The sequence below is a fragment of the Pelecanus crispus genome, chromosome 20, assembly GCF_030463565.1.
Source record: "Pelecanus crispus isolate bPelCri1 chromosome 20, bPelCri1.pri, whole genome shotgun sequence".
In the NCBI taxonomy this organism is placed as follows: Eukaryota; Metazoa; Chordata; class Aves; order Pelecaniformes; family Pelecanidae; genus Pelecanus; species Pelecanus crispus.
Genome location: NC_134662.1, coordinates 1,253,870 through 1,276,140, shown reverse-complemented (window position 1 = coordinate 1,276,140; position 22,271 = coordinate 1,253,870). Strand labels below are relative to the sequence as shown.

At 47.7% G+C, this 22,271-nt stretch overlaps 1 protein-coding gene across 1 annotated transcript; it reads right to left on the bottom strand.

Annotated features, from left to right (window-relative positions):
• Positions 1–6,352: 6,352 nt before the first annotated feature.
• Positions 6,353–21,756, bottom strand: LOC104034380 (excitatory amino acid transporter 5). Its single transcript, XM_075723598.1, has 11 exons — positions 21,580–21,756; positions 19,132–19,211; positions 16,922–17,134; positions 16,093–16,135; positions 15,044–15,266; positions 11,839–11,938; positions 11,399–11,632; positions 9,599–9,793; positions 8,748–8,882; positions 6,611–6,710; positions 6,353–6,502 (listed from the first exon to the last, which is right to left on the bottom strand). Exons 1-11 carry the CDS (start codon positions 21,754–21,756, stop codon positions 6,365–6,367), a joined length of 1,638 nt encoding a protein of 545 aa, XP_075579713.1. The 3' UTR covers positions 6,353–6,364.
• Positions 21,757–22,271: the final 515 nt, after the last annotated feature.

Sequence of the window (22,271 nt, the reverse complement as noted above, 5' to 3'; positions counted from 1 at the left end):
GGCTCCTGCTGACTGAGCTGCTGCTTTTGCTAGATCATGAGGTGAAAGGGGCAAGGGAGGTTTTATGATTGCAGATTCAGAAGGTGAAAATATTCGGGTCCATAGGTGGACAAACATTCTTACCAGTTCCTTGTATGTGTTTTTTGTATCTCGTTGAAAAAGCGAGGGTGTGAACGAGTGCAAAGAGAGATTCCTGCTTTTGTAATTCTAGTTATGAGCAAGTGAGTAATTGTTACTTGCAAAGCATATGTATGAATGTTTTATTTCCTACTTAGGACTTCATGTATAGGAAATGCAAACTGGTGCTCAGGTTGGAAGAAAGCGTGATCTTGAAGAGCAGCTAGTAACTCTGATTAATGGATGACTGGATGCAGGTATCCTCTCAGGAAGAATTGCCAATATATGAACAGTGGAAACTAACAATGAAAGGTCAGAACTGGTGTTTTGCTGGCATTAGGAGGAGAATTGTGAGGAATTTAGCCTGGCTAGAGCTGTGAAAGCAGCAGCAGGTGTCTGCCAGGCTTTAAGTGCAAAGAGCATTCGTTCTGTGCCTCTCCAGTGACTGCAGCCTATCAAAGCGAATAACTATTTGGGATTTGGCAGAAGGCAGACAAAAAGACAGCAAAATGGAGTTAAGATGTCTAAAGACAAGACAGTATTCTGAAGGTGGGGGTCATGATGCTGCTGTTATTAATACTTTAGCACCAGAATGTGGTTTAAGGTAATGCTTTGCAGATGATTGAAGACTTCAGGAATATGGAAAGGGAAACAAGGAGGAGAATGGCCAAATACCCATTTTGTTGTGGTTCTGCTCAAGGAAGGACAGTGAGTAGAAGATGTCTGAGGTGAGATGGCCAGGTAAGTGAAGCAGCAAGTTTTGGGTTGGGTGTAATGTTTCAACCCCATCATTCTTTCCTGTCTGTGTCAAGCTATGATTTGGGTAGTCTGTGTCTCAAAATCAAAGCCAAAATCTGGTCTTACAGAGTTTGAAGGCTCAGCATTCTAAAAATAAATATCTCTGCTCAGATACGCAATTTAGGGTGGGATTCTTCCTACTGACTCAAGCAATTAAAAATCTTAGCACCCAGTCCAAGCTCATCAGTAAGAGACTAAGACGACCATTCATCTGCTCCTAAAATATATCAGATTTACTGCTCATAAAGGTGCCTATCTCTCACTGTTGACTGCAGGGGACTTCATTTGTGTAGTTTAAATGAGGTGCGTAACTTCTGGAAAACAAAGGTAAGTGTACATTGCACACCTAGGCACCAGGACGTCTGCACTTGCACAAGACTAGCCGACTCCTGACATGGATTCTGGAGCATCTTGCCCAGGGATGTTTCGGCTTCTTCACCACGCTGAAAACCTAGGAAGATTGCAGATGGAGAATGTCAAACACAGTGAGATGCAACACGTGCAGAATTGCCCAGGCTTGTCGAGATCCAAGCTAATGAGTCCTAAAGCATCTCTGCACTGTGATCTGTGCTTAGCTGAGGACTAACGCGCTCTGCTGGGCGGCTGCTTTGCTCTGCATGGTGCTGGTGTATCTGAACGTAAATCCTGGGTGCCCAGCAAAGTTGCAGGTGCATTTGAACACTGCATATATAAAGTATATCTGAACTTTTGTTGTGAAACAGTTTGCAAATGATACCGTGAACACAGGCATTGCCATGCCATGTCTTACTTTGCTCTCATACCACTACATCTTCAGTAGGATCTACTGAATTATACGGGGAGGGGTAACTGATGGGTCATGTGGTGAGGAGCACCTGCCTGTAGTAAGGACTGAAATAATTTATTCAGATTTTCTAGAAAGTTTTACTATCACATCAGGCAGAAATTCCTTAAGGAAATATATATGTACAGTGAATCAGAAGGGAAGAGGCAAAGACAGGCAATCCCAGTGCACATTCACTAGGGAGGCATTTGCTACTTAAAGGAGCATTTAGTGTAGGTTACATGCTTCTAATTCCCCCCCCCCCCCCCCCCAAAAAAAAAAAAAAAAGTAGTTAAGCCATGTGTATCACTTAGAGCTGCTTTGGAAATCTGATTTTACAGAGAAACCTGGTGTTTTAATAGATTTAAATAAAGACTTTCAAAACTTGTGGAATGGAATTTTCAAAAAGTTATTCTAGAAAACTTGCACGGAATAATTTTGAAACTGATAGTATTTTAAATTAAAAAATGGGAGGTTTGGGCTGTTTTTCACATCTGTTGTTATTTTGTTCTTTTTTTCCAGTTTCAGTAAAACACAAACCAAGTTACATTTTGATCTGAAGGACGGAAAGGTAGCAGCGCTCTCTACTGACTACACCATTTCAAATGTTACCATGCTACACTGCTTCTATGGTCACTATAAACCCTAAAAAGATGCTAAAGTAATATAAAAGTGAAAGTCCCTGATCAGAACTTAGCACTTTTATAAATTCGGATATGTAAAAATAATTCATGCTCTGGAAGACATCTAATAGCACAGAAATGAACCTGTTCTTTAAGATCAAGGCAACTTAATCATGGACTGTAGAAGCAAGCTGGTATCTCTTGTGTAAAGCTTACACTTGAGCTGAAGGGCTGGCTTGATGCAAATTCATTTAAGCTTAGTGTTTATGGTGAATTGCATCCTCAAATTCACTAAAACCATTGGTGAAATGTCGTTCCCTAATCAAAGCTCATATGGCCAAATAGGTGGATTTTCTGCCAGTATTTGGGAGGTGCCATAAAGCCAAGGCTGCTTCTACTTTTCTCTGATAACCGCAAAACCCATAAATACCTTTCACCGGGGTTTTAGTTTACTGGAGTAGCTTTCTGTGATTTTTGTCTCAGTGGAAATACTACTTGTATAACAACCTAGTTCCTTTTCCCAGTTGCTCTCCTACTTTATTATGACATTATGCACACAAGCCATAATCTGGGGAACATCTATATCAAAATGTCAGATGAGATTTTTATATTTGTAAGGAAAATGAGGATTTCCAAGAAACTTGGGTTTGGAGCTTGCATTCTTTCTGTACACCAGATTTCAGTGTGCGTTCAGTATGTGCGCCTTGCACTGCCTGTACAGTCTTCAATTGCATGGAAATGCAGCAGAAACAGATTTATGTTTTCATTGCTAGAAAGGAGAGAGGCACCTTTTTTTCTTACAGGTATCTGGGAAAATTTTAGACAATACTATGAAGGTGTGGTGTATCAGGGTTTAATCACATTTGACCTGTTTTGAGGCCCAATAGGTAGTTTTCAATTTGCTAAGCAAGGTGCCTTGATTTGCCTGGTGTGGAGCACGCATTACTTTGCCTCCCTCCAGTCCTGGTGCTCCTGAATGTTGTCGGGACAGAATAAAACTCCTTCAGATTATGCCCCATGACTTTGTCCAGACCCTCTGCTACTTTCTTGTCTTCTAGAAATCTTTTCTGGAAATCTCTTCTCCCTCAACCACTGATAAGTTTTCATTACTCTCTATATATAAAGTCATGCTGACATTTTGGGGTTAGATGGGTTCCTGCCTGCTTTCAGTTTTGGCAAATTGAGGCTCCTGTTCCCTGCTGAGCAGCAGATACAAACTGGTGTAAGTTTTCCCCATGGCAGCAGAGTATTGAAAATACAAGTGGAGTTGAGATGGTACCATCCCAAGGACATCAGCTGAGACAGTGGATGCCTTACTAGCCACTGAACTCGGGCATTCAGTAAATCTGCTTCTTTAACTTTTCCATAATTCCTTTTTCCTGTTAAAAGGTATTAAGCTGCCTCTTCTGTGCCTGTTTGCAGTGCTGAAGATGATGGATTGTCCTTGCTGTGTTTGGCTTTTTCACATCAGTAATGATGGCTTCACTTTTTACCAGACCACAGACTTTCAGAAGCATTTGAATTTTTTTTTTCCCCTTGTTTTATCCTGTTAGAGGGGCAAAGTGATTACAGCCTGGTTTTGAGACTGCTAAGTAGCTAAAGCTCTCTTACTGTATTTGTCATAAGGTACGAGGCTGTGTTGTCTCTGACATGACACTTTTTTTTTTTTTGACCTTAATAGAACCAACATCCTTGCTGCTGCTTTCACAAATCCAAACTTCTCTGCTAAAATGGATCTCAGCAGGTACTAGGAGATGTTATCAACACTTGATAAATGACAGTACTTGCAACTCCTGAGGCAAGGACTTGTGTTTACTTCACCAGCTCTAGATTTATACCTGGGATACAGTATTCAATTTTGTCAGCAATAGTTTGTTCTTCCAGTTGCAGTCACCTTGAGGATGCACTGTTTTAAGTCGTTACTAGCAGGACTGCAGCCTCTGCAGGCAGGGGAGAAAACTGGGCTGCTCTGCAGAAGGCAGAGCCCTGTGATGTGAGTGATTGCCCGGAGACTCATCCTGCATCCCTACCACTGGCCGAAGAAACCTGTTGTGGACATTCAGTCCTGTGGTTTTTTTTGCAGGACTAAGGTTCTGTGTTGTAATGTGCAGAGCTCGTTAATGAGAGGGGAACGTATGTGAAAAGCAAGATTCATCTAGGCTGCCTTTCAGTGCTGGTTGGCTTGGGCTCCCCTTGGGCAGCCAGCGAGGGATGTGGACACTTCCAGGCACCAGGTACTGCCCTGTAAAGCAGGCATCTAAACAGGTCTGACAAATTACCCTGTTAATCGTGTTAAAGCCTGTGTTAAACGACTGCCTTGGAACAACATGCTTCAGAAGTGTCCGTTTCTCCGTCTGTAGTTTGGGGGATGTAGATAACTGGTGCAGACAGACGTCTGCGTAGGAGCTAGCAGTGCTCAGGTCCCTGCCCCAGCGCTGGCAGCTGCCTGGAGCCTCCCTGGCGTTCACCAGCGTCTCGCCGCAGGGGTTTTTGCGTGCCCGAGCTTGCTCCAGGGTAGAGAGGAACAGCCTGCAGTTGTTACGTTTGCAAAACACTTAACAGACGGCAGTGCTAAACGCTGTGTGTGTGATACATCCAGCTAATAATAAATGATCGGGGAGAGAGGGATGGCCTGGAATGCTGCAGAGATCTCTTGATTTGAAATGTGATTAAAATGACATAACATGACATCTGAAATGTGATTTTTGCAAATGACATAACTGCTCCTATTGAAGAATAGTTGGGCAATAATGTTTAAGAAGGTCTAAAAAACTAACCAACCTAGGATGAAAGGGTAAGAAAGGCCAAAGTCTACAGCAGTACCTCAAGCTTAACCTTGACTGTGATTCTGATACTTTGAAGGCTTTTTGAAGTTAGTAGGGAGAAGACAAGTAGGTTTTGTGCAAACGCTGGTTTATGATATTTAATAACTTTGGCTTTTCATTTGGCAAAAGTGGAATTAATGTTTCTTCTAAATTAGAGAATATTTTAAAAGCCCTGACTCCAGCATGAAGGATTATGCACAGGAAATTTTTCCTTAATGTGCAATTGGAGAATTGTTAAGTGATGTTAGTGGGAGTTTAAGCTGCTTCCATGAGTCTTAACACTGTGGCAGTAAAGACAAAGCAAGAGGGAGAAAGGAGATGAGATGGCATATCGAGAGAGAAATTAATTCAGCAACATGAATTGTTGGTATAAAAGGCTTTTGTGGAGAAGGCTGCCCTGGGAAGCTTTGATTTTAAGGCTGTAATTGGAATTTGAACTTAGGGACAAATCCGTAGCTGGGAAAATCAATGTGGATGCAATTGGGCCTGGTCAGTTAGTTTCACTGTAATAAAACAGCCAGTAACAACACGTGTACAGCTGGTCCTTCTGTCCCTGCACTTAAAATGAATCTTGCTGTCCGTGCTGAGAGAGGAGCACTTCAACCAGCTGGCCTGTCTTTGTGTAATGGCTGGAAAATCCAGTTACGTCCCACTTGGATTTTGAACTCTAGACAGAAATTTGATTAATCTTAGTTTTTAGATGAGAACCTAGTAATAAAAAAGCAATTATTTTAAAAATAGAATCTCTATAATAAAGTAAATAAAATGTTATAGAGTGCAGCCTGCCCAGCAATTAAGGGCTGCTGACCTAAGGTGTCAGATTTTTGTCCCATCTCTACTGCTTTCTCATCTAGTCCAGTTCAGGTTTTCTAATACCTGCTCACCTCCCTCACCTTCGAAAAGAACTGGGCTTGAAAAAAATGAGAGGCATAAAACCTTCAACTCCCAGCTGCTTCAGACAGTCCTGCAGCAAGCTCGCAGCTGCATGCTCGGTTGCAAGGAGGAGTAGGCTCCCTTCCCCCTGAACGGCAGCGCCGTGCTGTTTGGGTGCTTGCTGGAGAGTCCCACAGTCTTCAGAGAGGATTTTTCCATTTTTTGTGCCATGTAAGGCCTTTACCTTGCAAAGCATCCATATACGACAGTCACAATGTCAGTGTTTAGCACCAAGATCCCCTTCCTGGCCGCAGGAATGCTGTGATCTACACCTGACAGATGTTATAATGAACTGCTGTCTGATCGAACAAAGTTTCCTCAATCATTTCAATCATGTTATCTTTGGGATGCAGATGTGAGGTCTCTGCAGAAGGAAACTTGTCTGCGTTGCTTACTGGATCTTCCTGCAAAAAAGAAAAGCACGATTTTAATTTCCTAAGTGAGCACATGGGTTATGTCTGTGCAGTCATATTTCCTGCGTTCCCCTGCTCTCCCAGAGAAGCTATACATACCGTTGGGGGCTGTGGGGCAAAGTCTTTCTTGCAGACATGTGCTATGATGCCGGCAGCCAGAGCATCACCAAGGACATTGGTCATAGTTCGAAATCGATCCCTAGATGAGAGAGAGCTGTGAGGATGCAGTTGGTGGTCACAGCCAGTGTGCCCAGGATTTTTATGGCTTTGAAACATGTCAGCCTCCATCCCTAATGTCTCTACCACTGGTTTTGCTAATGGCAAGTTGAGACAAGTGCAGTATTGTTCTTGCAAATACAGAGAGAAAATGGTACACGCGATGTCTGTGTGGGCCCAGTACCATGAAGGTGATGGGGCTTCTTTTGTCTCATGCTTGTTGTCTTTGTGCATAGACCTGCCCGTGCTACTTCCCAAACTGATGCAGCATTGCCATTTTGCTTAAAGTGGGGTGAGCTGCCTCAGTGAGTCATAAAACTCCTTGGGATGCCTCTCGGGGAGGAAATCTTGTTTATCCAGCCACAGCACCTCTCTTGTTTATCCAAGCACCTCTCACATCAGTGGAAAGTGCCGGCGCATTGCAGCAGTTGGTGGTGCTGGGTACCCTGTGATGCTCAAAGATCAAACTCACGTTGTGTTCAGATTTTACAAGTTTCGCCTGAAAAGCTAAACTTCCTTTTATGTGAAAGAGAAAAGCAGCTGGGATACTCGATGCTGTCTCCTCTCTGTCCAGGCTGGCTGTGAAGTACAAATAAGCAACCCATGCATCAGTTACATAGAAGTCAGCGTTTACTCTGTATGCTTTTTCACCTAGCTAATTCTCTTCATTTTTATCTTAGTACTTTAAACTGGCATATTTCACAAACTGCATACATCTGACTTCTGTTTGTCTGTGACAAATGTGATCAAGCGTCAGTTTTTGTCTCGGGATCAATCTGGTCTTCATCCATCAAGATGAAGACAGTCTCGCTGGAAGATAGACGTCCTCGGTGTTGGATGCAGGCCCTTGAAAATGTCATCCTTTTAGAAACTCCAGTGATGTTTTAGTTCTGGTGACATACGGGTTTGAGAGAGAAGTTGCTTATTAAATACAAGAGGGGGTTTTGCTACATCTGTTCAAGAACTGACTGCCTAATTTACTGCTATGATTTGGTGTGCAACCAACTTGTACTTCACCTTGTTACTGTTTTGATGTGACATCTATTTCTCTCTCCTTTCTGCTTTTTAATTGTGAAAATGCCCATGTTTCGGAAATAGAAACAGCAAACTGGATGAGCACATATTGAAAATAATTACCAGTGGTTTATGGTTTATTATTGATTTCTCTGATTTTTTTTTTTCCTGAAGATCATGCTTTTTTCCTAAACAATTGCATGTTTCCACCCCTTCTGTCACACTCTTGTTGTTGTTAGCATCTTTCTGGCTAATTTTAATTTCTCCTTGAACAAGGCCAGATACCTTTCACCCTGCCTTATCAACCTTATTCCTCTTCCAGGGATGATAATCCACCAGAACAAATACTGTACCATCTACTATTTCGCTTTGACTCTTGTGCTGTCCATCCTCCTTTGTTCGCAGAGTGGGCAGCTTGGAGAAGACTAGGAATTGAGGTACTTCTAGGGAATACATTAACTATCAGCCTTACGCAGTAATGCTTCACGAAGACAGGACTATGCACCTGCTTTCCTCCTTTTCTACCTCTCGCTACGGAGGAAAGTAGCATCCTTTTGATCTCTTAAAAGTATAAATTTATGTATGTTTCAGAAAGATAGATTTTGTTACTTATTTGAGACCTCCAACAAAGATGTGTTGGGCAGTCAGATAGGAATTTAGATAAAAGATCCGGACAAGCTGGTATTTCAAACTGGGGACCTTACTTGAGAGAGTGGCTGAATACCATTGCCACTTCTTCCACGTGCAGTCCTTAATGAGGCACCAGACAGTGATGGGCACCTCGGAACAGAAATGCCTCTAGTCCTCCTTTAGGAGACTGTTTGCCTATAGTTACCATGGGCCATTTCAAGAAAATAATTGGAAAATGAAGAATCTCACACTTGGCTCCTGGCCTTGTTCTGTGATCCCTCAATCTCTGTTTGCCTCCGTGAGAGCTGCTTCAAATACGTCACCATGAATTGGCATTTAGCACCTGCCCATAACACTGTGTCTGGAAGATACTTACAGAGCCCAGTCGACTGCGATGATGAGTGTGATATCGTCGGTCGGCAGCCCAACAGAAGTTAGCACAATGACCATCGTAACGAGTCCGGACTGGGGGATCCCGGCTGCCCCTATGCTTGCTGCTGTTGCTGTTATGCTGCAAAGAGAAGGTGGCCATGCAATTATTGTGGTGGGTTGTTTTGTTTGTTTGTTTGTTTTTTAAAAAAAAAAAGCAAGCATGTTTGTATGGCAAAGTAAGTTATTCCTGTATGGAAGGATTGGATTGGATCTGGCTTCCACCACCTTCCTGCTCCCTGATGCTATCCCGAACCCTTTCCTGTGCACATCATGGCCAAGGGCTTGCAGCAGGTACTCTTGGCTTTGTGCTTACACAACACCCCTCTGCATTCCAGTGTAGGTAGCCCCTGCCTAAAATTGCTAAATATTTGCAACTGTACTTATTTATTTTTATCTGGATAGATGCTTTATTTCCCTGCTTATAAAATGAGGATATTGAATTCCTGAAGGGGACTAAATTATACCTGCATGACCCTTTCTGTGCTAAGATAATTAATCTGCACTGCAGGTGTTGACCTGCCGTAGCCATGCTGTTAGTTTGCAGTCTGGCTTTTACCTACAGGCAAAGTCTTTGATTCTGCAGCAAATTCTGTGGGTGCAGAGCCTGAGCTTTCCCTGGTGCACAGTGCAGGGGGCTGGAACATGCTGCACCTTTTCCTACTCTCAGCTTTCCAGCAAAGTTCACTCTGTGCAGTAGCAAGATCTGTGCCAAACGGGAAAAGCGTGAGAGGTTGTTATAATGTCTATAAATATGAACAGAGAGAAGTATTTCAGCTGCTGCAAAGAAATGTTTACCTTATCGTTATAATTTGTCCCAAATCCAAGTCATATTCATTGACCTGGGCAATAAAGATAGCAGCGACCGCTTCATACAGTGCCGTGCCATCCATGTTGATGGTGGCACCAACAGGGAGGACGAATCGTGCCACGCGTCTGTCTATTCCGTTGTTTTCCAGGAGACACTTCAGGGTGATGGGCAAGGTTGCTGAACTGCAGAACAAGAAAGGATCAGTAATCCTCTCTATCGTTTGCATTGAACTTTATAAATATGAATCAACATAACAGTATAGAAATACAAGTCCTTCTGAGGGTAAATGCAGCAGCAATGTTACACAAATTGCTATAGCTATGAAAGTTTCTTCAACTTGCACTGCCTGTGGAATATACGTAATTAGCCAAGTAGTCAGTTAGCTGCTGGCTGCAAGATAAAATGTCAGAATGTAATTTCAGTGGCTGAAAGCACCATGCTCTATGAACAGCTCTGTGTGATGGTTGCAGCTTTGTTGTACATCCCTGGTCCCCACGTTAATCCTGCAGCACCTCCAACATTGGTACAGGGCAGCATCTGCCAGTACTGGCCATGCTGGCGTCCAGCCAGATCCCGTTGTTCCTCGTTTGTCTCCTCCGTGCCGCACACACAAGGAGCAGCTTCCTTGGCTCTTGCACCCGCCAACCTTTCTCTCTTGTTTCTGTCTAGCACGAAGACATGAGCTGTCACACAGGAGTCAGGATAAGGATGTGGAGGAAGAAGACCGAGTAGAAGAAAGGAAACGAGCACAGAAAAGAAGTCGATGGGATTGCAATAGACTCTTGGAGGCAGGGGCTGCATTTCTGAAAGGAGATGGCCGCAGCACATAGCACAATGGCCCCCACCCCCTGGCACAGACCGCAGGGCTGGCACAAGGAGCAGAGTGCTCCCGCTGTCCTCTGCGTAGCAGCTCTCCAGCTTGCTTAGCTGGCTGCAGAGCAGAGAGGAGGGAGAAGGCCTGATGGAGACAGAGCTGGAGACCCAAGTTCAGGAGGAGATCAGGTAGTTGAGTAGCAGAAGAGACCTGCAGCAGTGGGCATGGGGGGAGGGAGGCAGGATCCTAGATGGTTTTATTGGGATTATGTGAAGAAGCAATATTATTGAGGCCAGAAAAACCCTTTGCCTAGTCAAATGTTTTCTAAGAAAATGTTTTAATTTCTGTGTCTTCCAGAAAGGATGTTAGCTTCTAATGTAAAGTTTCTTCATTGTTATAAAGAATTTTTTTCAATTAAAATAAAATAGATAAAAATAATCTAAAATTATAAAATCTTATCAAAGTAGACAACACTTTTCTTTGGAGGAGTTTGGGATACCCAGGAGTTGATTTAAGCTTTTCAGTAAAGTGTTCAGAAGAGCTTTTGATGTTTTCAATTAAAACCCAGGATCATAACCCCATGCTGTTTTACAAAGCACCTACAACAGTCCTATTTTTAATTCTTTGAAAGAAAACTGACTGCAGCAATTAAAAGAAGCACACATGCACAAATATTGCTGCTTTGCTCTGGGAGAACCCCAGGAGAAGGCAAGCGGAAGAGCAATGTGAGCTGGCTGGGTCTGAAGACGCACTGAGGCTCTTCCCGCTGAGGACCAGGGCAGTGCCAAGCATCCCACTAACTACTAAAACTGGAAGTGATCTCATTTCAAATAGTGCTGGAGCATAATTTTTCTTTGTCTGAATTATATCTGTTCTCCCACAGCTCGCCTGGCCAAACACGCGGCCACATCTCCCATGACTATACCAGGTGCCTTCTCAGCTGTATTGGCACATTTCAGCCATGTTTTCATACCTGGAAGATGTAGCTAAGGCGATCAGCAAGGCTTGCAGTATGCCCTGAATGAAAGCAAAGGGGTTTTTCTTGGTGATGAGCGCAAAAAGCAGAGGTAAGAGGATGAGTCCATGGATGACTAGCCCTGACACTACTGTAATGGCATATAGTCCCAGCTTCTGTCCTATAACTGATGGATCTTCCATCTCCAGGATCTTTCCAGCAATGAGAAATACAATGCCAAAGGGGAAGTACCTGCAAAGAATAAGCATAAGAAAATATTTGTGAGGATGCAGCAATCATTGAAGTACTACATGACAGTCATTACAGTATTTGGTACCATGTAGTACAGTCATATGAAAATAAATCCAGTTCTCACAATAGATACTTGTAGACATATGACTGGCATTACCATTAGATAGCAGTAAGAAAATAACTGAATCAGTCCAAAAGAGATTTACCAAACTGCCATCGAGACAATTTTCATAACTGCTTCATTCAGACACTGGCACACGTTAACCAGCGGAGTTCCTCGCTCGCCCATTTTTCCCAGGAGAAGTCCTGCAACCAAGCACATCGGTTTGTATTACTCAATAGTACCACGGGAGCAGTGATCGTCTTGAGGCTCTGGTGGTCATGGAATGGGTTTCACTGGGCAAACTCACAGCAAGTCAGTACAGATTTCCACATGCTCTTACGGGTCACGGTAATTCTCTGCTCCAAGCAAATATACAACCATCTGGCCTTTTCTCAGAAAAACCCACCAAACCCAAATCCAGGATTTGGGCTATTACCTTGCACAGATAACTGATAAATTCTTCACTGCTGCTCAATACTGGAAGAGTCAGTTCTCAAGGTGGATAAGCTGTCTTTTTGCTATTTGGTAATACAAGAATAAAGTAGCTCTGGAAATAAAAATTGATTTCTTTAAAGGACAAAGCTTGGTGGGGTTATATATAGCTGAGGATGTGATGATATGTTGCATCCCTCCCCTTGCTCTGGAGTGAAAAGAGCTGCACACCACATCTGCCACTCGGATGAGCTTCTTCAGAAGTGCTCGGATTTCTTGATCCCCGTGGGTGGCGGCCGTTCTCGGTTCCCTCGTGGGATGGGCTGTGCTGGCTGCTGACCAGCTATTTCACACAGACGGCTTTGTTGGTGGCTCACAGACTGTACTGTGGTGGTGACAACACATGTGGCTGTACAATAATACGTCAGGAAGGATCCAACTGAGTTGCTTAGATACAGGCATTAAGCATCCTGTACTAATTCTGGTTTTTCTTTTGATGATGTTGTATTAACTTAATTCCAGTCCAGTTTTCTGTTGAAGGTTAGAGGGGTTATGGTGCTTTCTGGTCTGCCAGCACAAAATTGGCCAGTGCTAAATCCCATTGCTTTCACTGGCGAGGAGGTTTCCCAGGTACCCATTGAGCAAAAGAAAAATGAGTCTTTGAGTATTTGCCCATCAAGTTTCCAGCCTGGTGTGTGTACTTGCTGTGTGGTCCCATTAGCTAAAATTACTTCCGAAGCACTGTACAAGCATCTGCTTTAGCTTGGAAAAGAAGAATATAGTCAGGATTTTGTCTTGTCCCTCTCATCCCTCTTCAGTCTTCAGGGCTGAGAACTCCTAGAGACCCCTAACAGGTAGATGGATCTCTTGGCTTGCTCAGAAGAGAGATGAGGTAGGGTCACCTTTGCCAGGACTTCCAGAAATGAGACAAGGCTTGGCATATTTAAATCTCAGCTCCGTGGATATTCATCCAGCCTTTGGTGGCCATTACAGCTGGTTTGAAAGAAATCCATTTCTCTTCAGGTCCTACAGACAGCTGATTTGGAAAAGATCGCCCTAGCGAATGGACATCTTACTTCAAGTAACTTTAACTCTCTGCCCTTTTCTGGATTTCAAAAGTAATGGAGACGACTGAAGATGCTCGGTGTCAGTCAAGAGATCGCTGGAGCTGTGGTAGCTGTGTGGGGTTACCATCCACAGCAAAGCCGCTCCGGGTAGCCAGCAAGTGCTGCGTGGACACCTTGGTGTCAGTTCCACAAACTGTCTAATTTTGGTATTGGACACAAATACCCTTTGCCAAGCTCTCAACCAGCTTCCACCTGGCCTCCCCCGCCTTGCTGCAAGGAGGAGCTGATCCCCATTTCCACAGCACAGGGCTGTGTTGCCTGGCCTTCCCTGTGCCTCTCCTGTTTTCTGCCAGGCAAAACCCATTAATTCAACCTCTCCTCACAGGTGAAGCTTCCCACAGATGTATGGATGCCTTTTTCCAAGCTGCCTGTCCCTGGTGCAGGTGATGCTCTGCCGGTCTGCAGCTTTTTGGAGCAAAACCAGGGGAATGCAACTGGGTGGCCGGAGCTCACTCAGGTGATCTCCCACTGCGTCCGAACTCAGCACTGATCCTCACTCCCATGCTGGCAGGGTGGTGGGGTGGTAATCTCAGAAGAGAAAAGTGGCTTCTCCTCACTTGTTTGGCTGGGCTGGAGGAGGGCATGTGTCCAACAGGCAGGAGCTTGGCATGTTCCCTGAGTGTCTGTGGTCTGCAGATGGTGTTGGTCACTGGGACAGGAGTCTGCCATAGACATCTCTTTTGTCTGTAAGGATCTGGAAGTGGGTCTGTCTCTGCCCAGTCTTACTGCGGCCATCTCCTCCAGGCACTCACTGTATTGCAGCCTTTAAAACGTGCTGCTCTCCCCTGGCTCTGATGGCAGTCTGGTGTGCTCCAGTGCTGTGCTGGCTACACTGCCTCCACCCCTCAAATCCTCTAATCGGCCTTTTGATTCCTTGCACACTAAGTTCAAGCTCCTTGCCCTCACCTCTTAACCTACATGTAATCCTGTCCCCATGCTCATCTCGTTGCCTCCTACTCTTTTCCCTGATTCGTCTCTTCCTGTGTTTCTCACTCGGCCTTGCACCCAGTGTCTTTCTGTCTTACACTTTGAGTCAGCTCCAAGTTCCTCCTTCCCATGACTTTCTCCCCTTTAAACCTTCTTCCTCCCTATCTCTTGCACATGTTGTCTCCATCCAACCTCTGCTTCTTCTTTCCTTCCTGAAATTGCTGCCGAGCACCTTGTCCAAGCAGGATTGCAAGCTGTTCAATGCAGGAAGCTTTCTTACCTTCTTCAGAAAGTCCTGTTACAAATTTCCATAATTTGTGACAGGCACTAAGCCTGACCCGGCTTTCACCTGCTGCGTGTTCAAGGAGTTTGAACACTGCCAGAGTAAAGGGTTCAGACCGTTTGTAACAAGCTTTGTCCCAGGTAGCCTCTGCAAAAGTTACAACTTACTTCAGTAGACCTCATTAAAAGGACCCTCCAGCTTACGTGACAATTTGAAAACCCACAGGACCCATGCTTGGGCTGTGAAGGCTCATATGGAAAATCTGGGGAGAAAACAGCCTTCTCAGTGCCTAAAACCTTTTGTGAGCTCCATTATGGATGGTACTGATGAAGGTGTTGGTACAAGCTCCGTGCTGTGCCTGGTTCCCTAGGGACTTGAGCAGTTACAGCTAAAATAACCTCATCCCTCTGAGCATGCCCACCTCAGTTTACAGATCAGTGGCCACAGCAGTTACCACCTTGGGTTGCAACCGCCACTGAACAGCCTTGCAAGCTGCGTCGGGGCACGTCACGGACCCCCGTTCTCTATTGAGCAGGTACCTATCGTTGCTGAGAAGATGACTATTCCCAAGACGTTCATCTCGTTGCTGGTCCCAGGCAGAGTTCGGTAGGTCATCTCAGGTGATGGCGTCAGCTCAAGGAACACAGGCCGATGAATTTCAGGGTTTTCATCGTCAGGTGCAAAGTAAATAAAACTGAGAGATTTCCCTGGGATCTTTGGAAAGCCGGGAGACTTCACCACCGGGACAAGAATAGTTCGATACTGGAACAAAAGCAAAGCAGTGAGGTTAGTGTCCTGTTGGCAACGGGCTCCATCCTGCTCTGAACACAGAGGCAAAGCCATCACTGGGCCAGGTGGCCGTGGAGGTTCAAAGTTTGCTTTTCAGGCAGTAAAAGGCTGGTGAAAAGAAGAGAAGCAAGGAACAGGCAATGGGAACTGTGGTTGTTCCCTGCTAGACCTCAGCACAGCGATCCTTGAGCAAGGCTGCACTTCTCTGGACAGACGCATGGCATTTGTGAGTCAGGTCCCTGCAGGATCCTGGTGCAGCACTGGGTGAGCTTTGTGGTCGCCATGGAGAGGCCCCTTCACCCCCCATCCCTCTCCTTCTGAGGGCTTTACAGATGCTTTCCCAATGTCGTGAGTTTGCTCGTTTTCCCTTCCCTCTACCCTACCTGGCCCCTCCTTGGCCTGTCCCCTTGATCTATCCCAACCTTTCCGTCAAGCTTTCCTTCCCCATGCCTGCTGCCCGCCCACCCCTCTGCCTCTGCTGCCCAGTCCCCAGGCACCGAGAAGCCACTGCACAAGAACAGGGTCCGAGGGAAGAGAGGTTGTGCTGCTTTTGTACAGGAGCCCTCCCAGGCAGAGGGCAGGCCGGGGCCCACCAGCACCCTCCCACCTTCGGGTGCCCACCCTGGGGTGAGCAGAAAGCAGCTGGGGAGCAGGCAGGGTGGGGAGGGAGGCAGAGGGAAAGGAAGGGGCTCATGTCCAGGCTGTGGGTGGGGAAGACCCCCCCAGACAGGGAAAGCAGCCCTGTCTGGAGCTGAGCGCCATCCCAGCTGCCCATGGCAGTGGGACCGGGTGAACTCACCTGCTGGAATGAAGCTTCAATGAGATTAGAAGGAAACATGTTTCTGTAAGAGAGCAATTGCGCAGGGGTTAAAGTGCATCATGAGAACACGGGGAACAACCTGGGAAGCACCTCTGGCGGGCACAAGGCCAAGAGGAGGACCATTAAACCAACAGCAGCTTGGTGTCCTCTGTGCAAGCTGGGGGCGAAGAGATGCTGGAAGGTGAATGAAGAGCAGGACTGTGAACCACGTGTAAACAGGACTTGTAGAAAGCCAGAGGTTGGACGGACATCTGCCATCTCCAACCCCCTGCTCAGAGCAGGACCGCCTGCAAAGCTGGAGCAGGATGGTCAGAGCCTTGTCCAGTTGACCGAACACCTCCAGAAATGGAGATTCTCCCCCAGCCCCCAGGTCCATGCTCCACCCCCTCCCCAGTTAATCCTTGTCTGCTGCTTTAATGCAGCCCTGGGCCAACTGCTGCTCATTTTTACCTTGCAAAGCCCAAGGAGCTGCAGGGCTTGGCATGTCACGGCTGGGGCTGCAGAGGGAGAACCGCTGAGCTTTGTAGGGAATTTAAATCTTCCTGTTCTCCGCTGCTGCACTCATCTTTGCTGGTGGCTCTGGGAGGAGAGCAACAGGGGTGATAGAGTGGCCAGAGGGACAAGCATGGGGAGAAATGAACCCCAGGTCGCTGGGCTCAGAGGTACCGGTGCCTGGTCAGCATGGCCAATGGTTCTCCTATTTCCCTTGAGAATCTCAGTATCTCCCAGGAACTCAATGCCTTGTGGGAAGATCTTGTCTGTGAAACGCCATCATAAACTTGGCTCCTCCTGAAATCCTAAGACGTACCTGATTAAATCCAGTAATGCATCGGCGGAGCTGAGCACCACTTTCCCCACAGAGTAGTCGTCCTTCTGGGCAGCTGCGCCAGGGTGGATGCTGACCACGAGGATGATCCCAACAGTCACTGCCATGAAGGTTGTCCAAAGGTAGTAGGTGATGGTGATCACCCCCATCTTCCCACAGGCCTTGGAGTCCATGGTGGCCAGCCCGGACATGAGGCTGCAGCAGAAAAGATTGTGGTAAGCATCTGCTCCCAAAACCGCACAAGATGCATCTGATGGGCAAAATCTCCAAGGTGGGAGAAGTTTCCATAGATTTTTTTTTAACCAGTGCTTAAGGGCATCACCAAGCTCTTGCAAATTCATGTGCCTGTGCCCACAGGATCTCACACCCAGTATGGGCTTGTGGCAACCCAGGCTGAGCTACAAAGAGCAGGAGACACCTCTCTGAGTCCCTTTTCAAGGTCTGGCCATGTTTTCTGTTTTCTCCAAGGGATAAGTAGTAAATATTGGTAGTGTATTTTGATGGTGAATAACTAACGCTGCTCTTTTTTTTGTGATACTCTTCTCTTAAATCTTTGATGCCCTGTGCTGCTGTCTGTCACTGCGAACGGTGAAGAAAGGTATTAGTAAGGTTTATAAAATCCTGGTGGGGATGGACCCCACTCCCCCAAGGAGAGAGCTGCTGGTTCAGACTTCACGTACATGTAAGCTTTCCTAAGAATTATCTCATAAGCTACTTTTAAGCAAAACTGGACTAAAAATAGAGACGGTATTACAGGCTGCACCAGCAGGGAGAGCTGGCGGGCAGTGGTGCTGGCACTGGGGGTAAATGGGAGTGTCTGGGGGCTGCAGCATGCCCCATGTGCACTCAGAGCCACCCCGAGCTCCTGGCTGCTGGTTTTCACTGCTCCAGCTCCCCTGGGGCCCTGCAGAGTCCTGCCCAAACCTGACAGTGGCATTCAGCAGTGGCCCAACGACCCCCGGGTGGGACGTGATGGAGGCAGAGGCTACAATGGTTAATGCCACCCTTGGAGACATGTAAGGGTTGGATGCTTGAGGTGGTGGCCAGCCCACAGATCCCCTCCAGCAGCCACATATCCAGGAGGAGAGAGACCCTGGGAAGCTCAAGAGAGGCCACTAAAACAACGTGGAGGTGGGTGATGCTTTCCGGTGTGAGGCTTGGGGAGTTCCAGAGCTGAGCCCCAACCTGAACAAATCCATCCCCAGAGTGCACCCGGTCCCCTCTGGGACGGTGCGTAGAGGGAAGACACCACTTCACCATCATTCAGTAATTAAATAAGAAAAAAGCCTGGTTCAATTCAATGTGCAAGAAAAATCCAGGGAGCCCCGTGCAGACCGCATGCCTGCAGGCAGGAGAGCAGTCAGCTGGGACTACCCAGCATCATTGAGCTGCAAGGAGGGCTGAAAGCACCCCAAGAGCGAAGGAAAATCCAGGCAGTGCATCGGGGAAGCAGGTGTGAAATACTGGAGGAGAAAAGAAAGCAGCTTTACAAGGGCTGGTACCGAAAAAACCAAGTGTGGCCAGGATAGAGACTACACTGCTCCCAAAAATAAACCAACGGCAAATGGGGCAGCAAACAAACTCTGAAAAACAATAGAGAAGTGACACATTCTCAAGGGAATGAATGGCTAATCACTTGGGTATTTCTAATAAGCATGTGCCAGCAATTGTTTAAAATATGTAAATCCACATAAGCTTTTCAAGACCTTGCTTAGGCTTGAGTGTGACTCTGTCAGCTCTATTGGTTATTTCTAGATCTGATGGAAGTGGGATTTGCAAACATAGATGCAACATTGCTTATGGTTTCTACCTGAACTTTCTTTAAACCCTCTAAATAAGGAAGTCTGCTTTGAGTTTAAACAGCTGCCCATTGTCAGCTGCCCATGGATAGTCCCGACATTGCCACCTGGCTGGGCACAAAAAGAAGGGAAACACCCCTGCCAGTGCAGGTATCTGACCTAGGTGTAGGTTTCTACCAAATCCAGGTGAGGATTTGTCCCAGACAACTGCTGGGAAATCATGGAATTTAATGGACATCAAGGCAGGGGATGCTGCTTGGTTGCTTGCTGCTTGGGGCTGGGGTTATTCTCACCCCGGCAGTTTTGGGGTGATCTCCTCAATGGGGGATCACGGGGCAATCTCCTCAATGTGATGGAGAGATGGTACTTTAGAAGCAGAAGATGATGTCTTACCTGGAGGTGATCAAAGGCAGGATTAGCATCTTCAACATCCTCATGAGGAGCTCTCCAGGAAAGGAAAAATACTGCTTCTCCTACACATAGAGTAGAGCCGTTGTGTCAGGTGAGAGCTGAGAAGTGGACGCTGCTCGCGGGTTAAGGGCTCAAACCTGATAAATGGGCCTTTTTCCCAACCAGATACAGCTCTGAGCTCGGTTCCAGGATGGCAGCCTTTCCTTGCAGCACTCAGAGACACTGTTTCTCTGGCTGTCCCTTACTGGGAGCTGGGTCAGGGATGGGAAGTACTGGCCATGTGGGAAACCTGGCTGTGAACTGGAGAGGGGCGTGTGGGGCTGGTCCCCTCCCAGAAACATCCTTGGGTCCATCGCCGTCTAGGGAATGGGCCCCATGGCCCCACTGCTGGCTCCTCCCGAGCATTGTTGCACTTGTTACTGGGGAGCAGAGGCTTGACTGCACGTGCAAAAGTGCCTCAAAGCTGTCAGGTGCAGCCTGGTGCCGGCAGCGAAAGGCAGAAATACCTTGTGGCTGCAAATGGCAAAGCCAAGCTCAGGGAGAGCCCAGGTGTCTGGCCCATCTGTGGGGCAGCCTCGCAGTGCATCGAGGGAGGTTTCCACCCTGGGGCATCCACCCACCCTCTACCATGTCCATGGGCATGAGGAAGGGATGCCTGGAGAGACACCCCCAAAGCCCAGATCCCACAGCCACGACCAAGGGAAGAGTGAGGGGTCTGCGAGACCAGCAGACACCTGGCCAGCATCCCTCCATCCACCCACCCATCCATCCCTACCTCCACCCACCATCCATCCCTCCATCCCTCCACCCACCCACCCATCCATCCCTCCACCCACCCACCCACCCATCCCTACCTCCACCCACCATCCATCCCTACCTCCACCCACCATCCCTCCGTCCATCTCTATCCACCATTGTTCTGACCTGCTAAATTCCTTCCATGCCTCCATCCATCCATCCCTCACTCCATCAATCCATCCATCCGCCTTCCCTCCTGCCCTCCCTGCCCCCAGTCTTCCACTGTGCTGCTGTAGAGGTGTCAGGGATGGATCTGAGATGGCCCCAAGCCAAGCAGGTGCTTTTGCTTACTCCAAAATAACCAATACCACCGGGCTTTGAGGGATGACAAGGCAAAACTATTAAAATAAATGCTCCACACTGCTGTCCCTGCACTAACCCACGCGTGTGGCCTAAACTTGGCTGATTTCCCTGAGGGGCTCCTGTGGAGCGGAGCCATGGTGGGTCCAGCTGGGTGCAAGTAACAGATTTGAACAGCATCTCTTTTGTCAGTGGGTTTCTCAGCTTCGTGACACTTTCCCATCGTGGGGAGGAAAGCAGGGACAGGCTGCTTCTCCGGCCCCTCATCTGCAGCACAGATTTCAGGACAGAAGTCTCTAACAGGGAGAAGTGGCTGCTGGGGACTGAGTGCAGGGCTGTGGCAGCAGGGCAGGACGGGACCGGGGCAGAGGATGGATGAGCTCTGTGCATGGCAGGACAAGGGGCAGGAGCCCCCAGGCTCTGTCGGCCTCAAGCCCAGTGTGGGAGGCTGCTGGTCTCTCACAGGCACATGCACCAGGGCGCGGGGAGATTACACCCGCTTCAATTAAGTAACAAGAACATCCCTGCTGTGGGTGGTGATGCTGAAGGGCATAATTGAAGTGACAAGACTTTGCTAAATCCTTGCGGGTGACACAGGGATGCTCCAGCACTAGCTGAGCTCTCCCTGAAGCAGCATCCCCCCTCCCGGGCTCAGCCAGCCCGCCCAAAGATCAGGGCTGAGCCACAGACAAGACGCCCAATGTCATTAAAGCCACGTGGATTTTAGTGCAGTGACATTTAACAGCGCAATGCTCCTAGAAAGCACTGAGCGATCACACCTTTTAGGTGCATTTTCTCCAATGCATTTGTCTCTGAGGGTCCTCAGAGGAAGGTGACCCCTGGAAGCCCCTCAGGCTCTCCACGAACCCCGTATTGATTTGCTGGGCCTTCACCAGAGAGTGGAGACGTGCTTTGGTTGAGCGTCTGCGCAGCTGGGGAGAGTAACAGGAGGAGCTCATCCTTCGGACCTCAACGCTGCGCTTTGTGTTGGGGGGAGCCTGTTACTGAGCATCCAGCAGCTGAGCATCCCTTTCCCATCCTCATCCTACCTGGAGGCTCCTGCAGCCCCATGGTGTCCATCCTGGAGTCCCTCACTCCCAGTGGAGGGAAGCAGGATTTGTCCTGCAGCTTTGGCATTTGTTGGCAGCTTTTTGGTAAAAAAAAAAAAAAAGCCACAGGGAGAAATCTGCCCTGAGAGATGGTTTTCTTGGGCAGGAGCCTTTGCTTTTGGGGCTGTGCCCGTCTGGGACCCTTGATGGTGACATCTTGCTGGTCTCCCCAACTGCCCCGCTCCATCCCCCTCGCTCCCATCCCTGTCCCGGCCAGGCTTACCAGCTCCGTCAGCTCCAGCGCCCGCAGCAGGAACCCCAGGAAGCACCCGGTGGCAACGGACATCATCGACAGGGTCAAGAGGCCATTTTTATGCCAGAAAGCCCGTACCCACTTCCAGACGTGCAGGAAGGTTGTGGACAGCGAGTTCAGCAAAGATCTCCTGACCCGCTCCCACATGGTCATCCTCAGCCACCCAGGAGGTGCCCCTCAGAGCAGCTCCTGGCCCCGTTCATCGCCCCAGGCACCACTGTGCCGACAGACCCCTGCCCTTTGCCAGGAGCCGAGCGTGCCAGTGGCTAATCCCCGGGACCAAAAGCTTTGGAGCTATGTGGGAGCCTTTCCCGTAATGGAAAGTGACGTCTTCAACTGGTTAATCTGGGCTTGTCAGCCAGCCAGCGCTGGTGCCAAACCCTCCCAGGTTAACCCGCCACCCCCTGGGATCAGGGCTGCAGGCTGAGAGCAGGGATTCAGCCCCGGAACTGCCTTCCCATCACAGTTCCTGATCCAAAAGGATATGGGTCCTGCCACTGGAGGCTGCCACAGGATTTGTGCTCCCACCGGCTGTGAGCGCACCCCTTTCCCACCCCACATCTGTAAGGGCTTCGTGAGGGCGAAGCTTGCAAAGGAAGACTGTTTCCCAGTTAATTGAAGAATTTCCCGTGGCGATCGGCACAGCCCGTCAGCCCAAGGCA

Bases quoted from the DNA above. Each gene is read 5' to 3' on its own strand.
- LOC104034380 (XM_075723598.1), bottom strand. From the start codon at position 21,756: ATGTGGGAGCGGGTCAGGAGATCTTTGCTGAACTCGCTGTCCACAACC. The intron at 6,711-8,747 runs GTAAGTATCTTC...TCTCTCATCTAG, and splicing joins ATCGCAGTCGACTGGGCTCT to GGATCGATTTCGAACTATGA. The intron at 6,503-6,610 runs GTATGTATAGCT...TCTTTTTTGCAG, and splicing joins TTGCCCCACAGCCCCCAACG to GAAGATCCAGTAAGCAACGC.